This window comes from Giraffa tippelskirchi, chromosome 4 (assembly GCF_054371585.1).
Source record: "Giraffa tippelskirchi isolate mGirTip1 chromosome 4, T2T-mGirTip1v1.2.pri, whole genome shotgun sequence".
Taxonomy (NCBI): Eukaryota; Metazoa; Chordata; class Mammalia; order Artiodactyla; family Giraffidae; genus Giraffa; species Giraffa tippelskirchi.
Window position 1 is genome coordinate 168,294,091 of NC_137278.1, and position 24,788 is coordinate 168,318,878.

Below are 24,788 nucleotides of genomic sequence, written 5' to 3' on the forward strand. Positions count from 1 at the left end.
TTGTTATTATTTTATTTTTACAGACAGTAACTTAACTAGGTTTATGCAATAGTAAGAGGCAGACTGTGGTACGTAGTCTCCAAAGATGGACACCATATTAGCCTCACACTTCTTTCTTTAAGACCATTATTTTAGAGAGAAATAAACTTATATCCCACTTAGGTCACTACAATTTCAGACCTCTGTTCGAGTAGCTGAAGCTATACCCTGATTTGTTGTTCATTCGCTAAGTTGTGTCTGACTCTTTGCAACCTCATGGACTGCAGCACTCCAGGCTTTCCAGTCCTTCACTATCTCCTGGAGTTTGCTCAAATTCATATCCACAGTCTCTAAACATAGCCATTTCTCAGGTTCTATTTCTACCTCTGACATATCTTCCCAGACCATCTCACTGTTTCCATTCCTACTGTCATTCCAGCCCATTGGAATGGGCTGGTTTAACTGGGCTGGTCTCCAATCCAGTGGTTTCCAAGGCAATTTTCCTCCTAGGGGATATTTGGCAGAGTTGGAGACATCTTTGGTTCTCACAGCTGAGGGAGAGGGGTTCTCTTGGCATTTTGCGGATAGGGATCAGGGATACTGCTAAATAGCAGTATCTACAAGGTACAAGATATAATAGTTCTGCACAACAAAGACTTGTGAGACCCAAGTGTCAGCAGTGCAGAACTTGAGAAACCCTGATCTTGGCCATATTCTACCAGGGACAGATTCATATCTCAGATCTGACCCATCTGTCAGACTCATGGCCTCCTGTCATCTTTTGAACTGCCTTCCTCCATTTGGGGAAACTAAAATATTGTAAGTCTTGCTTCCCCAAGGAAAGAGATCAGACTCTAAATTCCAGTCTCCTCAGGCCAAGAGTTTCCCTCAGTTTCCAGGCCTCAGTTTCCCTCAAGCAGATGCATCCCAGATGCATTGAAGTCTCAATTTCGAAGTGAGTGAGGTGAGGATATAGGTTCTTCTGCAAGCTTGGCATTTCATTGGTGTAAAATCATGTGGCATTTGGAGGTGGCAGCCATTCCCCAGTGGTTCCTGGCAGTGGTGACAGCAGCTTCCATTCAGGATGGAGTGGGGCAACTACCAGTCAAGATAGTTTCCTCATCAGGCCAGTTCTTCAGTGTGGTTCTGAGCATCCTCCTAGAAGCTTAACCTGGAGTCACTTCTTCAGGCCATCCCAGAATCCCCAAACTATCCATTATCCTTTTCATTTGCTGCTTTTCTGTTTGGTCAGAGTCAGTCTCTATTGCTCAGAGCTAAGAACTCTGATAGATGAAGCCTCCCTTGCTTAAAACTCTTCAATGGTTTCCTATGCATTCTAGGATGTGCCCCAAATCCTTTGCTTAGCTTGAGGCTTTTCTTTATCTGGGATATACCCACTCTGTCCACATTGAGCCACTGTGTCCATTATGGCCACATCAAGCCACCCTGGTCCTGTCATCCTTCCTTTCTCAATTCTATCGCTTGCCACTCAAGAACCTTCCTGGCCGACCACCCTTCCCTATGTACCCCAGTCCCCAGGATTGTTCTTATCTCTATCATAAACAAGACACTTTTTACGCCCTACCACAAAAGTTGATTCACTTCTCTGTAAGCTCTGCACGGGTAGGAACTTGTCTTCTCCACATCTAGGATACTCTGGCACACAGGAAGTGATAAGCATGTATTTATCGAGTGAATGAAGGTCAGAATGTGGACAAGTGCTGCCACCTATTGGAAGAAACGTTATTCAACTTTTTTCTGATTTGGAAAATGGCTATCTTTACAAGGATGAAACGTGACAATACTCTTTTCCTCATCTAAGTGATCATCGTCATTACTGTCAGGCCCTCTGTAGTAGCTAGACTCCCAGATGGACCTCAGTGATCCCTGTCTATTGGTATTCATGCCTTCGGGTTGATTCTCCCACACTGAAGCCTTGGTTGAACGAGTGAAGTGATGGTATGTGACTTCTGAGATGAGATCATAAAAGACACTGTGGCTTTTGCCTTGGTCTCTCTGGGATCACTGGCTCTGAGGGAAGTGAGGGACACTCTGACACCATGCCCTTGGGACACTCAAGCGGCCCAACGGGGAGGCCCACGGCATGAAAAACTAAGGCCTCAACAGAAAAAAACAAGGTCAACAGTCATGCGATTGAGATCCTGCAGCCCGAGTCAAGATTTCAGATAACTGCAGGTCAAGGTACTTGACTTACATCTTGACTGTAATCTCACGAGAGACCAAGATAGAATCAGCCAAGTCATGACCAAATTTTCGATCTACAGAACCTGTGTGAAAAATGTTTGTTGTCCTAAGCGGTTAAGCTTTGGGGTGATTATTAGGCAGCGACAGGTTGCCAATATACTCTCCGACATAGATCACCGGCTACAATGTTTTTTTATTTTTATTTTTAATAAATATTTATTTGGCCGCCCTGGGTCTGGGCCTCATGTGGAATCTAGTTCCCTTACCATGGATTGAACCGGGCCCCCCGTTTTGGGAGGGCGGAGTCTTAGCCATTGGCCCATCAGGAAGTCCCTACAAATTGTTTTAAGTTTGCTGTAACGTGGGAAACTATCAGAATCTGGGTTCAACGTAAGGTGCTGATGGGTGCGAATGGTGCTGGAGCCACGGAGGAAATGGAGTAAGAACCAGGACACCTGGCCTTGCGGAGTGGCGAGTAGTTTGATCTGTAGAGTCCCTTTCAGCGTTAACGTTCTCTAGGAAAGGCGGAGACAAGCGACACCACAGCACCAGTGCCGCGACCCCGGCGCTCCGCGGCAGCCTCCACGCCTGCGCAGAACTCATCGCGCGCTCTCAGGTGGCGCCGTTGAGCGCCGAGTCATCGATCGTGAGTTCCCGAGCGGCCTGGACCCGTGTTGGCAGCCAGCGGTCTGCTCGCCGGTGGGCTCCAGGGGGCGCCCTCAAGAGAAGGGGCGGAGCGCTCCTGTTCCAGAGACCAGCTCGGCGGGGTCCTCGGGCGGTTACACCTCAGTATCTCCTTAGCTACGGTAGTGGCCGCTGTAGGCGGGAGCTCCCCGGCCGCTCCGTAGTTACCGTCGCCGCCCCGGGGGTCCGGGCCGCTGAGTCCTCTCGCGGCCGCCATGAAGCTGCGGGTCAGGCTTCAGAAGCGGACCTGGCCGCTGGAGATGCCAGAAGCGGATCCGACTTTGGGGCAGCTGCGCGCGCACCTGAGCCAGGCCCTGCTGCCCACCTGGGGGTACAGGTAGGCGCCGCGGAGAGGCGGGGTGGGGGGTGGGGACGCGGCGGGGCGGGGAGGAGCGTCCAGTGGCGCGGGCCCGCCCCGGGCGGTCACGTGAGGCGGGGCGGCTAGCGGGCCTTGCGGGGCCCGCACCCCGGGACTGTGACGCGCGCGGGCCAGGCTGGGAGCGGGAACAAGGGCTGCAGCTCGCGGGGTCCCGGTTTCCAGAGGTGATGGCCCGGCGTCCCGAGGGCTCCGAGCTCATCCAGGGTGAGCCTTCGCTTCTGTGTTTGCAGTAAACGAACCCAGGGAGAGGCTAAGGTGCAAAATTCCCGAGTCTTTTGAGATGTGAGCTGAGAAATTACGGGTTTGGCTTAGGTTAAACCTCTTCAGGCTCCCAGGGATTTAAGTTTACCATCTCCGGCTGTCGGAATATTTCAGTGAAAAAGTTTGTAAAGTGCTAGAAGTTAAAAACCTGCTTCGTATCTCATATGGAGATACGAGGCCACCTGTAACCTGTACCGCTGCTTTCAGACTACCAGCCTGCGGTCCGCTTACAACTCCGTTAAGTGTTTACCTGCCAGGCGCCGCTGTGGGCACTTTGACTTCCCCGCTGGAAAGTTTTGCAAAGTGCAGCGTGTCGGTCTGTTTCAAATAATATTATTTTCCTGGGCAAGATGTTGCTTTTTTAAAAAATGCAAACTATGGTAAACGTTGGCCTTATGATGACCCTGGAGAGCTTGCAGTTTGAGGACAGTGACTTTGAGAAATAACGGATCAAATTCTGTTATTTATGGGGTTGCAGATGAGGCTATCCTGGGTATCCTGGAGACCATAACCTGGAAGTAGAGGGACAAAAGTGAGGGTGGTCCTCTTCAAATACTGAGCTAGCGGATTTGGAATTTGAGTGTGCTGAGAAAAAATACGAAAGGTGTTCACTGGGGCTTTTTAGGTGAATTCTTCAAAAGAAAACCTGTTAACTGACTCCTTTCGTAAGACTTTTATAAACTTACATTTTATTTTTAGGAGATTCAGTAAAATGAGGTTTTATTATGAACTTCTCACCCTTTCATTTTTCAGTTTAGGACATTACATTCAAAGTAACCCTTTTTTCCCTCCAAATTAAAAACATAAATAGAGAAAACGACATACTGACAAAATTCCTTTTAAATGTTATAGTAATTGACACGTCTATTGTTTTTTCTTGATGTTAACTCTAAGTGTTTTGCATGCTGGTATCATTACCCCACCACAAATTATCAAAATTAACTTCTCTTTTAAAAATATCTTGAATATATGTATACATATTACTTTTTAATTAGGTGGGAGAATCTGGAAAGGATGTGAAACCCAATATGACTAGCTTTGTTTACTCAAGAGCCCAAGTTAGTTTCTCTTTCAAGTTTGTTTTTACAGTTGAGACTGGTTAACCAGAAGGAATGTAAGCTTCAGCTTGTGAATTCATTCTTCTGAAGTATGTTCATTTTATAATAAATGGGCAGTTTAAAAATGTGTCCATAAGACCTTATTACTTTTAAAGTGTCCTTGCTGAGCAAGTGGATCTGAGATTGCCATAAAATAATTCTCAGAGGCCTGGAGTTTCTAGGATGGCATTTCCTGATGAAGTTAATTTTTTTACCCCCACAGTGCCAGAAAACAGGATTGTTTTTTAACCATTCTCCCGGAAAACCATATGTTACTTTAGAAGTAGGTCTTTTGCTAAAGGGGAGAGGAGGCCAACATTTTATTAAGTAATAGACAATTCTTTACCTTTTTTACAAATCAATTTTTGAATGAACATTGTGCTAGATTATCATTTTAAAAAACCAACCTTATGCTGTGACAAATCATCCACAAACAATTCATTTGAGGTGTTTTTCTTTTTTTCCTGTTAAAAATGGGATGTTGTTTTTCTGGACAGTTGGCTGATTTTCAACATTTATCAAAACATTTGAAAGCAGAGGCATAGGTACTTATTTTCTCATAAGCAGGAGTTGTTTCTAAAGCTTGAGTAATTTCTGTACCAAAGACACTTTAACTGGTAAGGAAATATGTATTTACACGTGAAAGAAAAACATAAATGAATTACTGGGAACACTTTTGAAAATGAAGCTTTGTAAAAATGAATAAACAGAACACAGTTTTCAAAGGACTTCATCCTTTGTTAACCTCTCAAAAAGTTAATGAAGTTAGCATTGCTGAGTATAAATGTCTTATAAAATGTTCTACAGTGGTTTGTTAATTATTCCTCACCAGTGTGTAATGAAATGATTATTGTCTGAAGATCAGATAATCTGTGATGCAGAAAGGATGGGAGTTCATTACTTCAGCCTAATTTGAACTCTTCCCTTGCTTAGTACTGGGTTTTTGGATTTGTGTAGTCTTCCACATAATAGAGACTTCCCTGGTGGCTCAGATGGTAAAGCGTCTGCCTGCAATGCAGGAGACCTGGGTTTGATCCCTGTGTCGGGAAGATCCCCTGGAGAAGAAAATGGCAACCCACTCTAGTATTCTTACCTGGAAAATCCCATGGACGGAGGACCCTGGTAGGCTACAGTCCATGCGGTCGCAAAGAGTCGGACATGACTGAGCGAGTTCACTTTTTCCACATAAAAGACTTTCAGTAAGACCTCAGTGAGAAGGGTGAACTTCTTACTGAGTTAGGAGGGATGAATTTATACTCAGTCATCAATGTGCACTCATCTAACTTTTTGTGATTATGAATATTCATTAGGACGTGGATCTAGTATTTTGGAACCTTCATAAGCTAACTATTGTGGAAGGATATTGGATAGTTAGCCTTGATTTCAGCTTCATCTTGATCTTTTCACCTAATGTTTATTGGTTACATCTGTCCCATAAATACTTTTTATTTGCCAAGTGCTGTAGATGAAATTTTAAACTAGACAGACAAGGTCCTCGATCTCATGAAACTTAAATTCTAGTGGTATGGGTGTGGAAGAGAGATGATAAGCAAATAAATATGATAGTTTCAGTTAGTGATGTTACAATAAAAGTAAAGCACAAGAATGGAATAGAGTGATGGAGGTTGGGTAGAAGGCATCTCTCAAGAGGTGACATTTGGGTTGAGACCTGGGTGATGAGAAAGAGTCAGTCATTTGAAGGACTGGAAGAGCAGATGCACAGGCCCAGAGGCTGCAGTGAGCTTGATCTGTTTTAGAGGAAGGAGTGGAAAGCTCATGTAGATGGAGAGCAGTGAGTGAGAGGATGAGTGGGGTAGGTCAGATGCTGGGCTTTGGAGGCCATGTTAAGGCCAATTCCAAGGTCAAATAGAAGCCATTGGAGGGTTCTCAGCAGAAGGATGATATGATATAATTTGTATTTTGAAAAGAATGTATTTCATTGACTCTCTGTTGCCATCAGCCCTCAGATGCACATTCTTCAGTTCAGTTCAGTCGCTCAGTCGTGTCCGACTCTTTGCGACCCCATGAATTGCAGCACGCCAGGCCTCCCTGTCCATCACCAACTCCCGGAGTCCACCCAAACCCATGTCCATCGAGTTGGTGATGCCATCCAACCATCTCATCCTCTGTCATCCCCTTCTCCTCCCACCCCCAATCCTACCCAGCATTAGGGTCTTTTCCAATGAGTCAACCCTTCGCATGAGGTAGCCAAAGTATTGGAGTTTCAGCTTCAACATTAGACCTTCCAATGAACACCCAGGATTGATCTCTTTTAGGATGGATTGATTGGATCTCCTTGCAGTCCAAGGGACTCTCAAGAGTCTTCTCCAACACCACAGTTCAAAAGCATCAATTCTTCAGCACTCAGCTTTCTTCACCGTCCAACTCTCACATCCATACATGACCATTCTTAAGTCTCACTAAATGAAAAAATGCTGTCCATTAAGCTGTGATATGTCATCAATTTTAAGATACATCCCCTTTTCAAAGATGACAAAGTATAAAAAAAGTATGTATCTTAGAATTGGTGAAAACATGGATTAATGACACAGAATTACTGATCCTATCCCTCAGGCTGGAATCTGTAACGTAGGCATTTAGTGAGAAGAACAAATAATTTTGATAGTTTTCCTAGACTTTGGCTTTCTTTTTATCTGTTTTGTTTTGTTTTCATTAGTGTTGCTGGGGTCATACTGTGTACTCTATATATGTTTCAAATGTATTATGCCGGGGCTGATGGCAATAGGTAGCTCTTACTATCCTTATTCATCTTTCTTGGCAGTTCCGATGCCCGGTTTGCAATTACATTGAACAACAAGGATGCCCTCACTGGAGATGAAGAGACCTTGGCTTCATATGGGATTGTTTCTGGGGACTTGATATGTTTGATTCTTGAAGATGCCATTGCAGCACCTAACTTACCTTCATCCACAGTTTCAGAGCATTCCTCACTCCAGAATAATGACCAACCCTCTTTGGCCGCCAGCTCCAGTCAGTCCAGCATACAGGATGCACAACTGGGTGACTCCCTCCAAGGACAGGCAGCCCAATCTGAAGTCTGGAGTGATGACAGTATGGTGGGTATTAATATCAAAACAAGAAATAGAGTAGTGCATAAATCATACTGAATAGCTCAACTGAATTCTGTACCAGTCAGGATAATTACCATCAGTAGACTGAAGATTATATTCTTCTAGAAATTTTTTTTTAATTGTAATTACTTTATTTATTAAGTATAATTGATTTACACATTCCTTATTTCATTGTATTTGGGAATTCATCTAGTACTCATTGAATCTTTAAAGAGAAACAGGGAGAGTATGGTATCAGATGCTAATATTAGCTCTAAATTGCATTACAGTCACTTGTCCACTCACTTGTCAATGACATGTGACAAATGATCTGTTTAGAGAGGTGGTGCTAAACATTTTTTCTCATTTCCACATGCATGAAGAATGTGATAAGTATTTATATCAGGATGGCTCAGAGAGTGCCTGTGGTTCTCATGGAATGGGTGTAAAGTTTGATAAGCTCACCAGAGGGTTTTGATATCTTCCTCCCATGTCATTATTAGCCTAGGATAACCTTTAAAAACATTCTTCTCACATATATTCTCTCCCACACATCTGTCAGTAAGGAATAAATGGCCAAAAGTTAGGCATAAGAAGCAAAGAGTGTATATACAGACATACCTCAGTTTTATTGTGCTTTGCAGACAGTGTGCTTTTCACAAACTGAAGGTCTGTGGAAACTGTGTCAAACAAGTCTGTTGGTGTCATTTTTTCAACAGCATTTGCTCACTTCTATCTCTGTGTCACATTTGGTAATTCTCACAATAGTTCAAACATTTTTGTCATTATGTTTTTATACCTTTTTAATTATATTTTTGTCATTTTTAAAAAATATTTTAACATTTATATTTTTTTATGATTTGTGATCCTTAATCTTTGATGTTACTACTGCAAAAAGGTTATGACTCACTGAAGACTCACATGATGGTTAGCATTTTTTAGCAATAAAGTGTTTTTTTTTTTTTTTAATTTATTTATTTATTTATTTATTTTTTATAAATTTATTTATTTTAGTTGGGGGCCAATCACTTCACAACATTGCAATAGTTTTTGCCATACATTGACATGAATCAGCCATGGGTTTACATGTGTTCCCCCTCCTGGACCCCCCACCCACCTCCCTCCCCATCCCATCCTTCTGGATCATCCCATTGCCCCGGCCCTGAGCCCTTGTCTCATGCGTCGAACATGGAGTGGTGTTCTGTTTCACATATGATAATATACATGTTTCAATGCTATTCTCCCAGAACGTCCCACCCTCACCTTCTCCCTCAGAGTCCATAAAATTGTTCCATGCATCTGTGTCTCTTATTCTGTCTCGCATATAGGGTTATCGTTACCATCTTTCAAATTCCATATATATGCATTAGTATACTGTATTGTTGTTTTTCTTTCTGGCTTACGTCACTCTGTATAATGGGCTCCAGTTTCATCCATCTCAGTAGAACCGATTCAAATGTATTTTTTTTAATGGCTGAGTAATATTCCATTGTGTATATGTACCACAGCTTCCTTATCCATTCGTCTGCTGATGGACATCTAGGTTGCTTCCATGTCCTGGTTATTGTAAACAGTGCTGCGATGAACATTGGGGTACACGCGTCTCTTTCAATTCTGGTTTCCTCGGTGTATATGCCCAGCAGTGGGATTGCTGGGTCATATGGCAGTTCTATTCCCAGTTTTTTAAGGAATCTCCACACTGTTCTCCATAGTGGCTGTACTAGTTTGCATTCCCACCAACAGTGTAAGAGGGTTCCCTTTTCTCCACACCCTCTCCAGCATTTATTGCTTGTAGACTTTTGGATAGCAGCCATTCTGACTGGTGTGAAATGATACCTCATTGTGGTTTTGATTTGCATTTCTCTAATAATGAGTGATGTTGAGCATCTTTTCATGTGTTTGTTAGCCATCTGTATGTCTTCTTTGGAGAAATGTCTGTTTAGTTCTTTGGCCCATTTTTTGATTGGGTCGTTTATTTTTCGGGAATTCAGCTGCAGAAGTTGCTTGTATATTTTTGAGATTAATTGTTTGTCTGTTGCTTCATTTGCTATTATTTTCTCCCATTCTGAAGGCTGTCTTTTCACCTTGCTTATAGTTTCCTTTGTTGTGCAAAAGCTTTTAATTTTAATTAGGTCCCATTTGTTTATTTTTGCTTTTATTTCCAATATTCTAGGAGGTGGGTCATGGAGGATCCTGCTGTGATTTATGTCAGAGAGTGTTTTGCCTATGTTTTCCTCTAGGAGTTTTATTGTTTCTGGTCTTACATTTAGATCTTTAATCCATTTTGAGTTTATTTTTGTGTACGGTGTTAGGAAATGTTCTAGTTTCATTCTTTTACAAGTGGTTGACCAGTTTTCCCAGCACCACTTGTTAAAGAGATTGTCTTTTCTCCACTGAATATTCTTGCCTCCTTTGTCGAAGATAAGGTGCCCATAGGTGCGTGGGTTTATCTCTGGGCTTTCTATTTTGTTCCATTGATCTATATTTCTATCTTTGTGCCAGTACCATACTGTCTTGATGACTGTGGCTTTGTAGTAGAGCCTGAAGTCAGACTTCAGGCTCTACTACAAAGCCACAGTCATCAAGTGTTTTTTAATTAAGGGTTTCTACATGGTTTACCGGAGAAGGCAATGGCACCCCACTCCAGTACTCTTGCCTGGAAAATCCCATGGACGGAGAAGCCTGGTAGGCTACAGTCCATGGGGTCGCTAAGAGTCGGACACGACTAAGCGACTTCACTTTCACTTTTCCCTTTCATGCACTGGAGAAGGAAATGGCAACCCACTCCAGTGTTCTTGCCTGGAGAATCCCAGGGACGGCAGAGCCTGATGGGCTGCCGTCTATGGGGTCGCACAGGGTCGGACACGACTGCAGCGACTTAGCAGCAGCAGCAACATGGTTTAGACATAATGTTATTGCACACTTAATAAGTGCCATATAGTGTAAACATAACTCTTCAATGCACTGGGGAACCAAAAAAGTTTTGTGACCTACTTTATTGCAATATTTGCTTTCTTGCAATGGTCTGGAACCCAGCCTGTAACATTTCCAGGTATGCTGTAATTCATAATTTTATCAGGTAAGTGGTTTTAATGAGTATTTTCTCCTTCCTTAAAGGAAGGAGCCTTTGAGGAGCCTCATTTTTAGGTAGTGTGGATTGTCATTGGCCCCTGGGTTTTAACAGGTGAATGTGGATCTTCTCTACAAGCCATCAGGGCTCAGATCCTCAAGGATTTTGAAAGAATAGCCTCTTGCTCCCTTACATTAGTCCACCATTTTACTCATAAAATGTAACTTTACTTTCCTCTGCTCCTTTTCTAATGGAAATAAACTTAAAAAGAAGAAACATGTGCTTTGCATTAAGAGTTGAGCACATACCTAGGAAGTAGTCTTTCTGAATAAAATTAATGTAGGTAACTCAGTCTTACTAAAGCAGTGTATTAGTCAAAAAGCCCCAAACTATGAGTCTGGAGATCTTGGATCATTTCAAATTTTTATTAGCTGGTAACCTTGGGTATATTATTTAATCTGAATCAAAATTACAGTATGTATAAAAAGGCTACCTCATCTGTCTTGCCTATTTTTGTTTAGGGTAAATTAGAAAACACTGAAAAACATGAAATTGTAAGGTATTATCCTTCATCATTTGTTCAGCAAGCATTTAGTGAATACCTACTGTGTGCCAGGTACTCTTCTTGTGTTACAAAAGTGGGTGACATGTCTATCCCTTTATAAGCTTGTTGTCCTGGTAGGTAGGATATAGACATGAAATCAGAAAATTGCAATACAGTGTGGTGAAGTGCAATAATCAAGGCCTTTGCAAGGCAGAAAGATAGCCTATTGTAATACTTGAAGAGGTGGGGGAATACCAGAAGGGAGAGGGAGGGACTGCAGAACGTGAACTTGGCACCGAGTCAGGGGTCAGGTGATGAAGGGCCTCATATGCTAAGGGGTATAGGAGTTTGGACTTTATTTTGTAGACGTGCCTCAGCATGTCCTCTATGGAAAACTTGTCTCATGAGATTAAAAGTAAGTGTTACGGGGATGCTAAGTGTTGAGGAAGGAGGATAGTGTTCTTGGTTAAATGTTAGGCATGCCTTCTATTATTCCTGGACTTCTCAGAGCTTTATAATGCCAGAATGTATTTTGTGGATATGGAGGGTGAGGTTAGGTGGCTGTGACATGTAGCATTTTCCATACTCCTTTGATTGTAGACCTCTTTTTTTCCTAAGAATACTTAGGGTCATGTTCCAAAGCACAATATAGGCCCAGTGGTGCTGTCTGCATAGGGGAAGTACTGGCAAGTTTAAGCTGGGACATAGGACATAATTGGATTCTCGGTTGTCAGAAAACTCTGGCAGCAGTGGGTGGAGTGTCTGGGGAGACAAGAAAGTGGAGTCCGGGGATACCTGGGGAAGCTGTTGCTGGAGGTTAGGAGATAAATGAGTGTGGAGTACCACTGGGGTGGAAAGGGGCAGATTTTAGAGAGATTTAGGAGATAGATTCAGTGGAACTTGGATGACTACTCATGTTGAGGTGGGGCTTATAAGGTTGAGGGAGAAGTCTAGGATGATTTTCAGGTTTTTGGCATATCAGCCAAAATTTAGTTCAGTTCAGTCGCTCAGTCATGTCTGACTCTTTATGACCCCATGAACTGCAGCATGCCAGGCCTCCCTGTCCATCACCAACTCCCGGAGCCCACCCAAACTCATGTCCATTGAGTCAGTGATGCCATCCAACGATCTCATCCTCTGTTGTCCCCTTCTCCTCCTGCCCTCAATCTTTCCCAGCATCAGGGTCTTTTCAAATTAGTCAGCTCTTTGCATCAGGTGGCCAAAGTATTGGAGTTTCAGCTTCAGCATCAGTCCTTCCAATGAACACCCAGGACTGATCTCCTTTAGGATGAACTGGTTGGATCTCCTTGCAATCCAAGGGACGCTCAAGAGTCTTCTCCAACACCACAGTTCAAAAGCATCAATTCTTCAGCGCTCAGCTTTCTTTTATTATAGTCCAACTCTCACATCCATACATGACCACTGGAAAAACCATAGCCTTGACTAGACAGACCTTTGTTGGCAAAGTAATGTCTCTGCTTTTTAATACGCTGTCTAGGTTGGTCATAACTTTCCTTCCAAAATTAGTCGATATCAAGAGAAAATCCCATGGACAGAGGAACCTGGTGGGCTACAGTCCCTGAAGTCACAAAGAGTCGGACACAACTGACTGAGCACGCACACAAGTTACCCAGGAGGGAGGAGCAGATTGCAGGCTTACGGTTTAGGAGCCCTCACAGAAAATGTGTACCATTTTTGAGCTCAGTTATGTGCTTTAGCTCTGAGCTCTAATCTCAGTTCACTTAGGATACAAAATATACTGTGAGAAAAATGAAAGTCTGTTTAATGAATTCATTGTTTTTGTTATCCTTTTCAGCCGGGGCCTGGTCAGCATTTTGAAGCCGAGTCAGTTCCAGATGTTGTGGATGTGGAGGAGGGCGCAGGTTTCTATCCCACAGAGCCAATGCTCTGCAGTGAGTCAGTGGAAGGGCAAGTGCCACACTCATTGGAGATCCTGTATCAGTCAGCTGACTGTTCGAACCCCTGCGATGCCCTGATAGTATCCATACATCTTCTCATGTTGGAGTCGGGTTACATACCTCAGGTGAGATTACGGCCGAGAACAAAAGTTTCCTGTTAGAAAAGGGGTTGTGTTCTAGATTTCTTTCTTAAATGTGTCTGGGTATTAATGTAAACTGTCAAAGACAGTGTTGAGCATACCAGTAGGCAGTCAGTAAATGTTTCCTTCCCTCTTTCCTTTTTTCCTCCTTTGTTTCCCTGTCAACTTCTAGTTAGTATTACAGAATTGATGACATCTATGGTTTAAAAAAACCCGAAAGATTATATATGATAATTTGTATAAAATGTGGTCAGTGCATGTGGATTGTATATGACTAGATAGATGGCTCACCGGGTTATTTTTTTATGTTAGTGGTTCTGTGAATTGCCACTAACCTTAATACGATTCAGTTAGGAAGAGGGACATTGTTCTTATGTTGTTGTTTCTTACATTCATTCATTCCTTATCTGTTTGACAAATATCTGCCAATGTCAGGTGTAGTGCTTTGTCTCTGCTCTCAGGTTGCTTACTGTCCAAGAGGAGGAGAAAGAGAAGTAACAGACTGTTATATTGTATTGGTTAAATTGTAGGAGAAACATACATGTATAGAGGATGCCATGCCAGAGATTCACGAAGGAGAACATTTAGAAGTTTTTCAAACTTTAATGTGCGTAAGAATACCTAAGGGATCTTATTAAATGCTGATTCTGATTGAATAAGTCTAGGGTGGAGCCTGAGATAGTAGTGAGCATTCTCCACATAATAGTGATGCTGCTGATCTGTGGGCCATGTTATGAGTGACAAGAAGTAGAGTAATTCAGTGATCACCAAACACAGGGACCATGCCATGCACTGAGTCAGGATTTAGAATATATAGATACTGGGATAGTCGTTATCCTCAAGGAATCTAAGTGGGGGAGAGAAACAAGTAAAAAGCAAATTATAATGTATTATGATAAATAATAGAAGCATTGCAATAGAAATATGAACAGAATGTTAGGGGGTGAGAGGGTAGGAATGACAGCAAGGATTTGTTTTGAAAAAGGCTTCACAAAAGAAGCAGCATTTGAGCTGGGCTTGAATAATGATATGGCTCTGCGAGGCAGAGAAGTGAAATTTTGAAGTGAGAATTCAGTCTCTATCTCTGATATTTTATCTATTTGGACTGAACTTTTGATGGTGGATAATGTAACATTTTTTTTCTATCACAGTTTTATTAATGATTTGATCAGCTTTATTAAAGGGACTGTATGGAATGCTTATTTGCAGACAGGTTTGGGGCCTCTTGGGTTTTTCATCTTTTTGAGAGTAGCGCACTGTCCTTCATTATCTGTTTCCCTTTATTTCATGTCATTGCCCAGGGGACTGAAGCCAAAGCTGGGTCCATGCCGGAGAACTGGAGGTTGGGGGGCGTGTATAAGCTGCAGTACACGCACCCTCTCTGCGAGGGTGGCTCTGCTGCGCTCACCTGTGTGCCTTTGGGAAACCTCATCGTCATAAATGGTAACTAGCTGGAGGAGTCATGCTTGTTAGCTTATGGATCTTTACATGTATCTCTCTGAACTCTTTACAGCCGCTTCAGTGATTGGCTGTTGTGATAGGTAACTAGATGGCAGAGTCATGCTTGTTAGTTTATGGATCTTTACATGTTTCTCTCCAGACACTTTACAGCTACTTCAGTGATTGGCTGTCACAATACGGCTAGGAGTCTTTCTCAAATTTGTTTGATCCCCAGACCACTAATCACACAGGGGCCAAAAGGTTACAGAATACAGGGCTAATCATACTGCTATGTCACAGCCTAACTTGCAAGGTCACAGCTATCAAATAGTGAATGTGAGGTTGTAATTTTTGCTTCAGTTTCTTATAAAAACAGCTCAACAACACTTCAACAATATATTAACCTTTATTTACTAGTCTTAAGATACTTAATATAGAGAATAGCTGCTAAATGTGTTAGTGTGTGATGTTTTGTTCCTTTACTAATTCTTGACAAATCAGCTGCTTCTGGACTTAGTGGCAGACAGCCATTCCAGAAGCATTCCAGGCCTGTTTGTTTCAAAAGGAGCAGTGTGTCCTTAAATCTTTCCTTTGCCCAAGACGTCCTGCTCAGTGCACATGTGCATGAGCACATCACTGGTTCTTTCATAGAATGAAATGAAGTGCGCCTTTGTGTATAGGATTAAAAAACGAACCTTCTGGTGATGTCAAGAATATTGGTCCTCTGGGTCTAGAGAGAGATGATACTGTGAAAGCTAGCAGGATTCTTTTAATAAACAAGGGAAGACTCATTGCCAAGGGTTAAATAAAAAATAAATGAAGTTTTTAATGCCCTCATTACAAATAATGATTGTATTGTGTTTAACTGTCTATTAACCTTTTTGCATATCTTTCAATTATTAATAAGCTGCTGTTGGTAGTACTTAGTGGATTTCATATAAAGGTGCCTACTGTAGTTTTTAAAAGTGGTGTTTTGCTTAACATGATTGCAGGTTTGCACTTTGGACTTTGCTGTGAGGGAAGGAAATAAGCAGAGAGCAGTTTGTTTGTATAATGTGTCTGTATATTGGGGGCAAGGGAATGAATGCAAGTCCATACTAAAAAGCGAAGCAGTTGATGAAATGACAAAACTTTTTCATCATCTTTCTTTTGCTATTTCAGCTACACTAAAAATCAACAATGAGGTTAGAAGTGTGAAAAGACTGCAGCTGCTGCCAGAATCTTTTATTTGCAAAGAGGAATCAGGTATTGTAACCATGATTTAGCTTTTGGGATAAAGGTTTAAGCTGCTTCTGCTGCTTAGTTGCTTCAGTCGTGTCCGACTCTGTGCGACCCCATAGACGGCAGCCCACCAGGCCCCGCCGTCCCTGGGATTCTCCAGGCAAGAACACTGGAGTGGGTTGCCATTTCCTTCTCCAGTGCATGAAAGGGAAAAGTGAAAGTGAAGTCGCTCAGTCGTGTCCGACTCTTAGCGACCCCATGGACTGTAGCCTACCAGGCTCCTCCATCCGTCCATGGGATTTTCCAGGCAAGAGTGCTGGAGTGGGGTGCTCTTGCCTTCTCCGAAAGGTTTAAGAGGTTCATGCAAAAAACAAACAAACAAACAAACCAAAACAACAGAAAGATAATGTTCAAAGACTTAAAATTTCTGGATGAGCCTAAAGCAAATTCAAGACAATGTTATAGAGTTTCCATTTCTTTCCTGTTTCTCTTAGGGTCTTGGATGCTAAATTATAGTTATACTGCCATTATGCTGTATAAATATAAGTATATAATATAAGTATACTGCCAAATTATATTTAGCATCATTATGGAATGATGCTGTTATATAATGCATGACACAGGATTGATGCTTCATAATTTCTGAATTAAATCTTTGGATTTTTCTAGTATTGTATTAAACCAGTATGGAGAGGAACTGTGTTCTGTGGAAACCATATAGTACAACTTCATTATGGAAGATCATTAAAAGAAAAACTATACTCAAAATGTTTGCTTAAACTTACATAAATTTGGTTACTGTTTTATACAGAGTGGAACTTTACCAAAAGTGTTTATTCTAGGCGTGATTTTGCTTGTGTTCTATAATACTAATAGATGCAGAGAAGATAGTTTTTCTTTTTTCAGTTAAACCCAAAGTATAAGAGACAGGTAAGCAGTTGAAGGAGAAGAGATGAGGTCGGAAGGGAATTAACATCTTTTAGAGTACTTGTTTTTTTGCTGGATTTGTGCCTTTATGGATGTATTTTTCATTTTGTCCTCATAGTAAATTCAGGCGGGTTTTAAAATCAGGGTTCGGTGGTGGTGACTGGTGTGATATATTATAGCAGGGAGACGGCATTTACAGCAGTGTCTTTTAGGGTAGGCTACCTAAATCTAGATATTTACTTTGAAGGCCTTGAGACTTAGTTTTGTCAGTTCCCAGGGGAGATCAGACTCTGAGAGACTAACTTATATGAACTGAAGTTGATAGGAAAGGGAGACCTCAGAATATGAATTTATAATGGTCTGTGAACAATTAATGTCATACCAGGCCAGTGTTTCTCAACCATTTTTTCATTATCAATCCCCTAAGGAGGCTTTGTACACAGTCCCCTACCCCAACTCCCAAATCATTCTCCCTCATGAAATTTTAATTTCATAGATATACTATATATTTGTTTGTATACTATGGCCCTTTGGAGGGTCACAAACCAATGTAATAGCTAAGATTTTTGCTCGGTTGGAGGCAGGATTGTTTCTGTTGAGAATGCATGAACTAGACTGATGAATTTGTACAGATGGTTTTACCATTAAGACCAGATTCCTTGGCTGCAACACTGTATATTCATCTCTGTACTGTGGAGGTCCTTACTGTGGGGAGTAGAAATACTCTACATTACAGCAGTAGAGGTTTTTATGCCCATTTTCTAGATCAGGAAGCAAGTCTAGAGGAGGTTAAATTACTTCAAGGACAGAGTTAATAAATAGTAGAATTTAGGATTGGAGTAGATTTGACTCCTGAACCTAATTTTTAAGAACAATGTTTATAGGAATGTTGCTCAGATTATTTGATTTATGTTAAGTAAGGCATAAGGAAGTGAAAAGGAGGAAGAAAGCTACTACTGTTAGATTACAAGTTTATGTGAAAGTGTGTGAGATTGCTTCAGTTGCATCTGACTCTTTGTGACCCTTTGGACTGTAGCCCACTGGGCTCCTTTGTCCATGGGATTTTTTTGGGCAAGAATACTGGAGTGGGTTGCCATTTTCCTCCTCCAGGGGATCTTCCTGACCCAGGTATTGAACCCACGTCTCCTGTGTCTCCTGCATTGCAGACGGATTCTTTATCGCCTGAGCCATCAGGGAAGCCACCAGTTTACAGATTATATTAATTTAGTATTTTCAATATGTACTTTGTATGTTGGGTAGGAGTATGCTGCTCATGTGACAAGTTATTTAAATCATTTTTACTATAGCTTATAGTATAGTGCCTAGTATATGCTATGTACTATTACTTATCCTTTTATTTATAAATTCCTAATTACTTCTTTAGTAGGTCCATTAAAGAAAGATTTTGTTTAAAGATGATTCAGCCTTCAGAGTTACACAGTGTATACTTCCTCTTCTACTGGAGACTTCAGTTCATTTCTGTTTATGTGGAATTATTTGTGAAAACTTACCACTTTCATTTGGTTTGGCAGAAGTAGAGGACACCATTTCAAGTTTTTCCATTTGATACTGTGTTTTGACTTTTCATTTAAAAAATATTCTAGGGGAAAATGTAGCCATGATATACAAAGATCTTCAGAAACTCTCTCGCCTCTTCAAAGACCAGCTGGTGTATCCTCTTCTGGCTTTTACCCGGCAAGGTGAGAAATGATAAATCATCACAGGCTGAAGGGCTGGAAAGAATCGGAAGTTCACATATGTTTAAGGGTGACATGTGACTCTTCCCTTTTTTCTGCTCCTAGTGAAATTCTGCTCTTTTAAGCTTAAATGCTAATTCCTTAATTGCTATTCTCATCTTCTTTGTACCTTCACTGCATTTTATACATATCTTTATTATAGCCCTTTTTCCACTGTATCATAATTTTTAACATGTTTTCTTTCCACCTAAGGTTGTGAATTACCCTGAAAGCAGGGAAATATGTCTTACTCACTTTTGTATTTTCATGGCCTAGCATAGGGTCTGGCCCATAATTGGTGTTCAATAAATACATATATAAATAATCTATAGCCTGTAAATTAGGTCTGCTTTTTAAAAAGGTATTTATTAGGACTCTGTGTCTAGGTACTTTGGATATTTGACATGCATTCTTACTTAATGTTAACTTTGAAGTGGATTTTATTCTCATTTTATAGGTGATGGAACTGTAATTCAGCAAGGTTTATAATTCACTCAAAATCCTTGTATTAATCAGCTTTCTTTTTGTGTTTTATCAGTAGTAAAAAATATTTTAAAATCTTAGTGACTTAAATTGAACATTTATTTCTCACTCAGGTACATGTTGTGTGTGGGTTAGGTTTAGCTGAAAAAGTGGTGAGAGGTCCTTATCTAGGACTTGCTCTTCTGTAGCACAGGGGAAAGAGGACCAGTGACCATGTGTTGGTTCTTAAAGCTTTAATTCCGAAATAATATGCCGCTTGTACTCTCATTTCGGTGAACAAAACAAGTGAAAATGGCTGAACCTAGTGATAGTGGGATGGGGAAATACAGGGTAGAAAATAATAGGGTGGAGTCATGATCTACCACAGTCTTTCAGTTCAGTCACTCAGTCGTGTCCGACTCTTTGCGACCCCATGAACCACAGAACGCCAGGCTTCCCTGTCCATCACCAACTCCCGGAGGTTACCCAAATTCATGTCCATTGAGTCGGTGATGCCATCCAGCTGTCTCATTTGGCTGATAAATAATTTCAGGTTTTTACAGATAGATATGTGACATTTATCTGCTGTCTGTATGTAGAAAAATAGTATTCTAGGTCTCAAGTGGCATGATGTCAAGGCTGTTACAACCATAGTTTTCTTCTTTGGTTGATGGTGAGGGAAAAGAATATGTGAATTTTAAAACCTTGTATTGGATTTTGGTTATCTTTGCTAGTGGAGAATAGTATCCCTATATTCAAAGTAGCTAATAATCAAAAAATAATTGTCACTTGACTTTGGAATATATTATTTTTTTCCTTTCTTGGTTTTGCTTCTGAATTTGTCTTCCTCCCTTCTTTTTCAGCCTGCTAGATATCAAATAATAGTAATCTAACACTCAGGTGCTTATTGCTTGCCAGATATTGTTCTGAGCACTCTATATGTATTTACACATTTAATTCTCAACTCAGTGAGGGAGGTAGTATTAACCCATTTTACAGATGAGAAATTGAGTTGGAGGTTAAATAACTTGTCCAAAGGCACATAGTAAGTGGCAGCATTGGGAACCAATTGTAAAAGCCAATGAATTATCCATTTTCTGTAGTTGAGTAGAGAATTTTTTGTTGTATTGAATATATCTTGAAACAAAGGAGGCTACTGACTAGTATTTAAAAATTGTCGTGGTTATTCATTTGATCTGTATTACAAAGTAATTTGTCTTTCTAGTAAAACATAAAGAGAATAAGGGGCTTAGAGTTAGTAGTAGCAACATAGTCAACCAGGGGATAAAAGTTTGTTATAGATGACTTATGCCTGGATAACTGGAGAATACCATCTAATTTATCATCTCTCTACAAAGTTGGCCACTTCGGTTGATGTGAGGAAAACTGGGTGTTCTTTACTCAGTGAGATCTGTTCTGTTTTTCCTTTTAGCACTGAACCTGCCAGATGTATTTGGGTTGGTAGTCCTCCCATTGGAGCTGAAACTGCGGATCTTCCGACTTTTGGATGTTCGTTCTGTCCTGTCTCTGTCTGCAGTTTGTCGTGACCTCTATATTACTTCAAATGATCAACTTCTGTGGAGGTGTTTGTATCTGCGGGATTTTCGAGGTGATTTTCATGATGGCATGCTAACAAGAAAAGTGTTCTTTGTTACTGAGGTCTTAATTACTCAGCTGGCCAGAAGTTTTAAGTTGTGGGCCTTTTTTTAAAACAGTAGGAAATAGTCATAGCATAGCCTTATTATAAAGAGATTCTAAGCCTCATGTACCTCTGCCTGTGCTGCCAAAGCTCTCCCCATTCATGTTTGTGTTCTCTGCAAGTACAAACAGTCCTTTAGACCAAGTAGATTCTTTTAGTTTAGAAAATTGAGGTAAGACAGGTTTAATGCTGGATGAATGAAACGTTTTAAAATCCTTATGTTTTCTTTTTTCTTTGTAGATGGTAGTGTCAGAGGTCGAGACACAGATTGGAAAGAAGTAGGTATTTGTAAATACCAAGGCTGATGTCTGTAGCATGGAAATAACTAGTGAAGTCATATGTTAAGAGCATATTTTCCACTTTTATTATAATACAGTCTGTTTTGAGTCCATTGCTAATTTTTAGTAAATGAAAATGTTTTCAACTTTTATCTTAGACTTTGTCCTTAGTGTCTTGTAATTACACAGGAAAGAATCTTAGCACGATGATTGTTTTCACCTTAGTTAATATAGGCTCCCTGTTTGTAGTAATAACAAAACAAAACAAAACTGAGTTGTTTTTGTGCTGGAGTCGTCTTCAGCTGTTTGGCTAGTTAGAATAGTAAGTTATGAAACAAATAAGTTATATGGTTTTATTGGCAGATAGGAATATGTTCCACCCTCCGAAATAGTCATCTGTTTTGTTATTGAGGTCTATTAGGGACATAATTTAGGTGAGAAAGTGAACTTAAGTACTGACCACCCCTGCCCTTCCCTGCCAATACTGTAATTTTTTATATTCTATGGCATGATATTTTCAACAAATATTTAAATTTTCCATTTTCAGAAAAGGCTGACGTGAAATTCATATCAGCTTGAGAGCGCTAGATTGCAGTCTTGAGAGTACCTGTCACTCATTTATCCCTTCTCTGGATGTGTTGTTACTCCAGATTGTCACAATTGCTGATTTGCAGTGTGGTTAAAGACTATAGAGTTCCTTTGGCATTGAATTCACAGCTACTACCTTATTCATGCAGGTAGAAACTGGTAAAAGTTCCCTTCAGTGCACTAGCTGCTTTGTCTGCCTCCGTACTGTGGGAAAAGACAAGTATACATACGTCTGCACAATGACAGCCGGAACTTTGGGCAAGTGTACAACTCACTCATTGTGTCTTGTTCTTATCTGTCTGCAGCTGTACAAGAAGAGGTACAAACAGAGGAAAGAAGCCCAGAGAGGGCGGCATGTGATGTTCCTGCCATCATCACCCCACCCCATTCCATTCTACCCCAACCCCTTGCACCCCAGGCCTTTCCCTCCCAGTTCTCTCCTCCCTCCAGGAATTATCGGTGGTGAATATGATCAAAGACTAACCCTTCCCTATGTTGGGGACCCAATCAATTCACTAATCCCTGGGCCTGGGGAGACACCCAGCCAGTTCCCTCCACTCAGACCACGTTTTGATCCAATGGGCCCACTTCCAGGTCCTAACCCCATCTTGCCAGGGCGAGGTGGCCCCAGTGACAGATTTCCCCTAAGACCCAGCAGGGGTTGGCCAACTGACGGCCGACTACCATTCATGTGACTGATTTGTTACCTCACTCTGGAGCTTGTTTTGGTTTTGTTTCTTTAAAATTACAGATGTCATCCTGTTGGGGTGCTACCTCTATTGCTTTCTGATTGCAATGGTGGGACATGGACTCGCAGAAACCTTTTATAGACATATTAGGTTGGTGCAAACATAATTGCAGTTTCGGACCATGAATTTTAAATCATAACTAGGCTCGAACACATCTTTATTAATCAAAATAGGACCATTACAATCAATAAATTTTTGCAAATGAGAACTCCTGTAGCATAAACATCCCTGCTTCAGGATTCGATGAACTCTTGGAAACCATTTTCTGTCTCCTGCTGGTTGTGGAAGCGTTTCCCCTGCAGAAAGTTGTTCAGATGCTTGAAGAAGTGGTGGTTGGCAAGAGGTCAGGTGAACGTGGCAGATGAGGCAAAACTTCATAGCCCAATTCCTTCAACTTTTGAAGTGTTGGTTGTGCTACACGTGGTCAGGTGTTGTCATAGAGAATTGGGCCCGTGCTGTTGACCAGTACCAGCTGCAGGCGTGGCAGTTTTCAGTACATCTCATCGACTTGCTGAACATATATCTCAGATGTAATGGTTTCATCAGGATTCAGAAATTTGGTAGTGGGTCAGATGGGCAGCAGACCACCTAACAGTGACCATGATCATTTTTTTGGTGCAAGTTTGGCTTTGAGAAGTGCTTTGGAGCTTCTTCTCAGTCCAACCACTGAGCTAGTTGTCGCCAGTTGTTGTATAAAACCCACTGTTCATCACATCACAATCTGATCAAGAAGTGGTTTGTTGTTGTTGCTACAATAAGAGAAGACACTTCAAAATGACGATGTTTTTGATTTTTGGTCAGCTCATGAGGCACCTCCTTATTGAGCTTTTTCCCAGTTTGCTTCAAATGCTGAATGACCATAGAATGGTTGACATTGAGTTCTTCAGCAACTTCTCCTGTAGTTATAAGAGGATGAGCTTCAATGATCGTCTCAATTGGTCATTGTCAACTTCCCATGGCTGGCCACTGTGCTCCTCATCTTCAAGGCTCTTGTCTCCTTTGCAAAACTTCTTGAACCACCACTGTACTGTGTTAGCAGTTCCTAGGCCAAATGTGTTGTCGATGTTGCAAGTTGTTCTTGCTGCTTGATGACCCATTTTTGACCCATCTTGAATAAGAAAATCACTCAAATTAGCTTTTCATCTAACATCATTTCCCTAGTCTAAAATATAAAATAAGTCATTAGCAAAAAAACATAAAGCGAGAAATGCACATTAAAATGATGTACAACATAACCACATTTAAGAATATTCCAATATCAAACAGCAATGTTGAACAATGCAAAACTGTAATTACTTTTGCACCAACCTAATTGTTGAAGCTCCAGGGGTGGTATGGCTCACAGGTTTCTTGCTCGCCAGGGTTGGCCTTGGGAATATGGTTCCTGACATCCCCTCTCTCAGTTACCGTCTAGAATGAAGGTTACACATTGATAATGTTCTACACCAGAATAAAATATTAAGTGTAAATTATATGGCAGTCTTGACTTTTATTACAGAAAGATATGTAATATTACAGTATTACTTGGACATTTGAAAATGATCAGAGAAGCTATTCACTGTCATCAGATTGCTGCAGGGGATTATTTTTACTTTGTAGTGGCACCCTTTCTTCATGTGAAATCATTTGTAAAAGCCTGATTTATGGAATGAACACAAGCAGAGCCAGTTCGGTTGAACTGGATGTGAGGTGAATGGACCTGCGCCAGCTCAGTCCCCTTCCCCCCGTCTCTGCAGCTGCTCCTCAGGCTCTGTGCCGAAACTTCTGGGCTCCAAAACAGCGCTTTTCGGCCACCATTGGGTTGTTAGGGACTCCTGTTTCTGGCTTCTGGAGTGGAGTTTGGGTTCTTTTTCCTTGTGTTTTGAATACTTGGAGCCTAACCTGTAAGTAGACGACGTCTTCTAACAACAAAGTACAGTGCTTTGAGTGCTGCTCAGGTACTTGTTCTGCAAAGAAAGCCTCATCATTTGTAGAATATTTTGCTTTTAAGACTTAAAATACACAAAATTCAAGTTTTATTTTGCCTACAACAAGAAAAAGGTCAAACACAAATAGCATACAAACCACTATAGAAACATGCTACAGTGACAGATTAAAGTCTGAATCACAAAACAGGAATAAAACAGTATCAGCAGAAAATAGGAATATTGCCAACATCTACCTGCTTTTTTAAAAATCGGTTTTGCATATAAGGAAATGGCTTGGAATGCTGTGTGCTGCAAGAATGTTAGAGTCCTACATACACGTGAATTTTTTTTTTTTGCTACACATGTGTATTGTCTCTTTTTCCCATCACAGTGAAGAAAGTTCAGCCAATAATATGATTTTCCAGAGGCCGT

At 41.1% G+C, this 24,788-nt stretch overlaps 2 protein-coding genes across 18 annotated transcripts in view; one reads left to right on the forward strand and one right to left on the reverse strand.

The window, feature by feature from the left end:
* Positions 1–3,295, reverse strand: part of BPIFC (BPI fold containing family C) — a 53,864-nt gene extending 50,569 nt beyond the window's left edge. For 9 of the 13 annotated variants that reach the window (XR_014082349.1, XR_014082348.1, XR_014082347.1 and 6 more), the window contains exon 1: positions 1,565–1,915. The gene's annotated coding sequence lies outside the window, so the exon portion shown is untranslated. Of the gene's footprint in view, positions 1–1,564; positions 1,916–2,450 lie in introns of those variants that run through there. The other 4 variants (XM_081591351.1, XM_081591356.1, XM_081591357.1 and 1 more) reach the window with 3 other exon arrangements.
* FBXO7 (F-box protein 7) lies at positions 2,007–23,921 on the forward strand. 5 transcript variants are annotated; one of them, XM_081591366.1, is made up of 9 exons: positions 2,007–3,205; positions 7,388–7,682; positions 13,107–13,334; positions 14,651–14,792; positions 15,951–16,034; positions 18,542–18,637; positions 20,568–20,744; positions 21,075–21,112; positions 22,006–23,921. In XM_081591366.1, the coding sequence occupies exons 1-9, from the start codon at positions 3,084–3,086 to the stop codon at positions 22,393–22,395; spliced, it is 1,572 nt and encodes a 523-aa protein (XP_081447492.1). In that variant the 5' UTR covers positions 2,007–3,083; the 3' UTR covers positions 22,396–23,921. The 5 variants fall into 5 exon arrangements, with proteins under 5 accessions (XP_081447492.1, XP_081447493.1, XP_081447494.1 ...); XM_081591370.1 differs by lacking the exon at positions 2,007–3,205 and adding an exon at positions 3,303–3,451 and having other exon boundaries at positions 7,540–7,682; XM_081591367.1 differs by lacking the exon at positions 21,075–21,112 and having other exon boundaries at positions 20,568–20,776.
* The last annotated feature ends 867 nt before the right edge of the window (positions 23,922–24,788 follow it).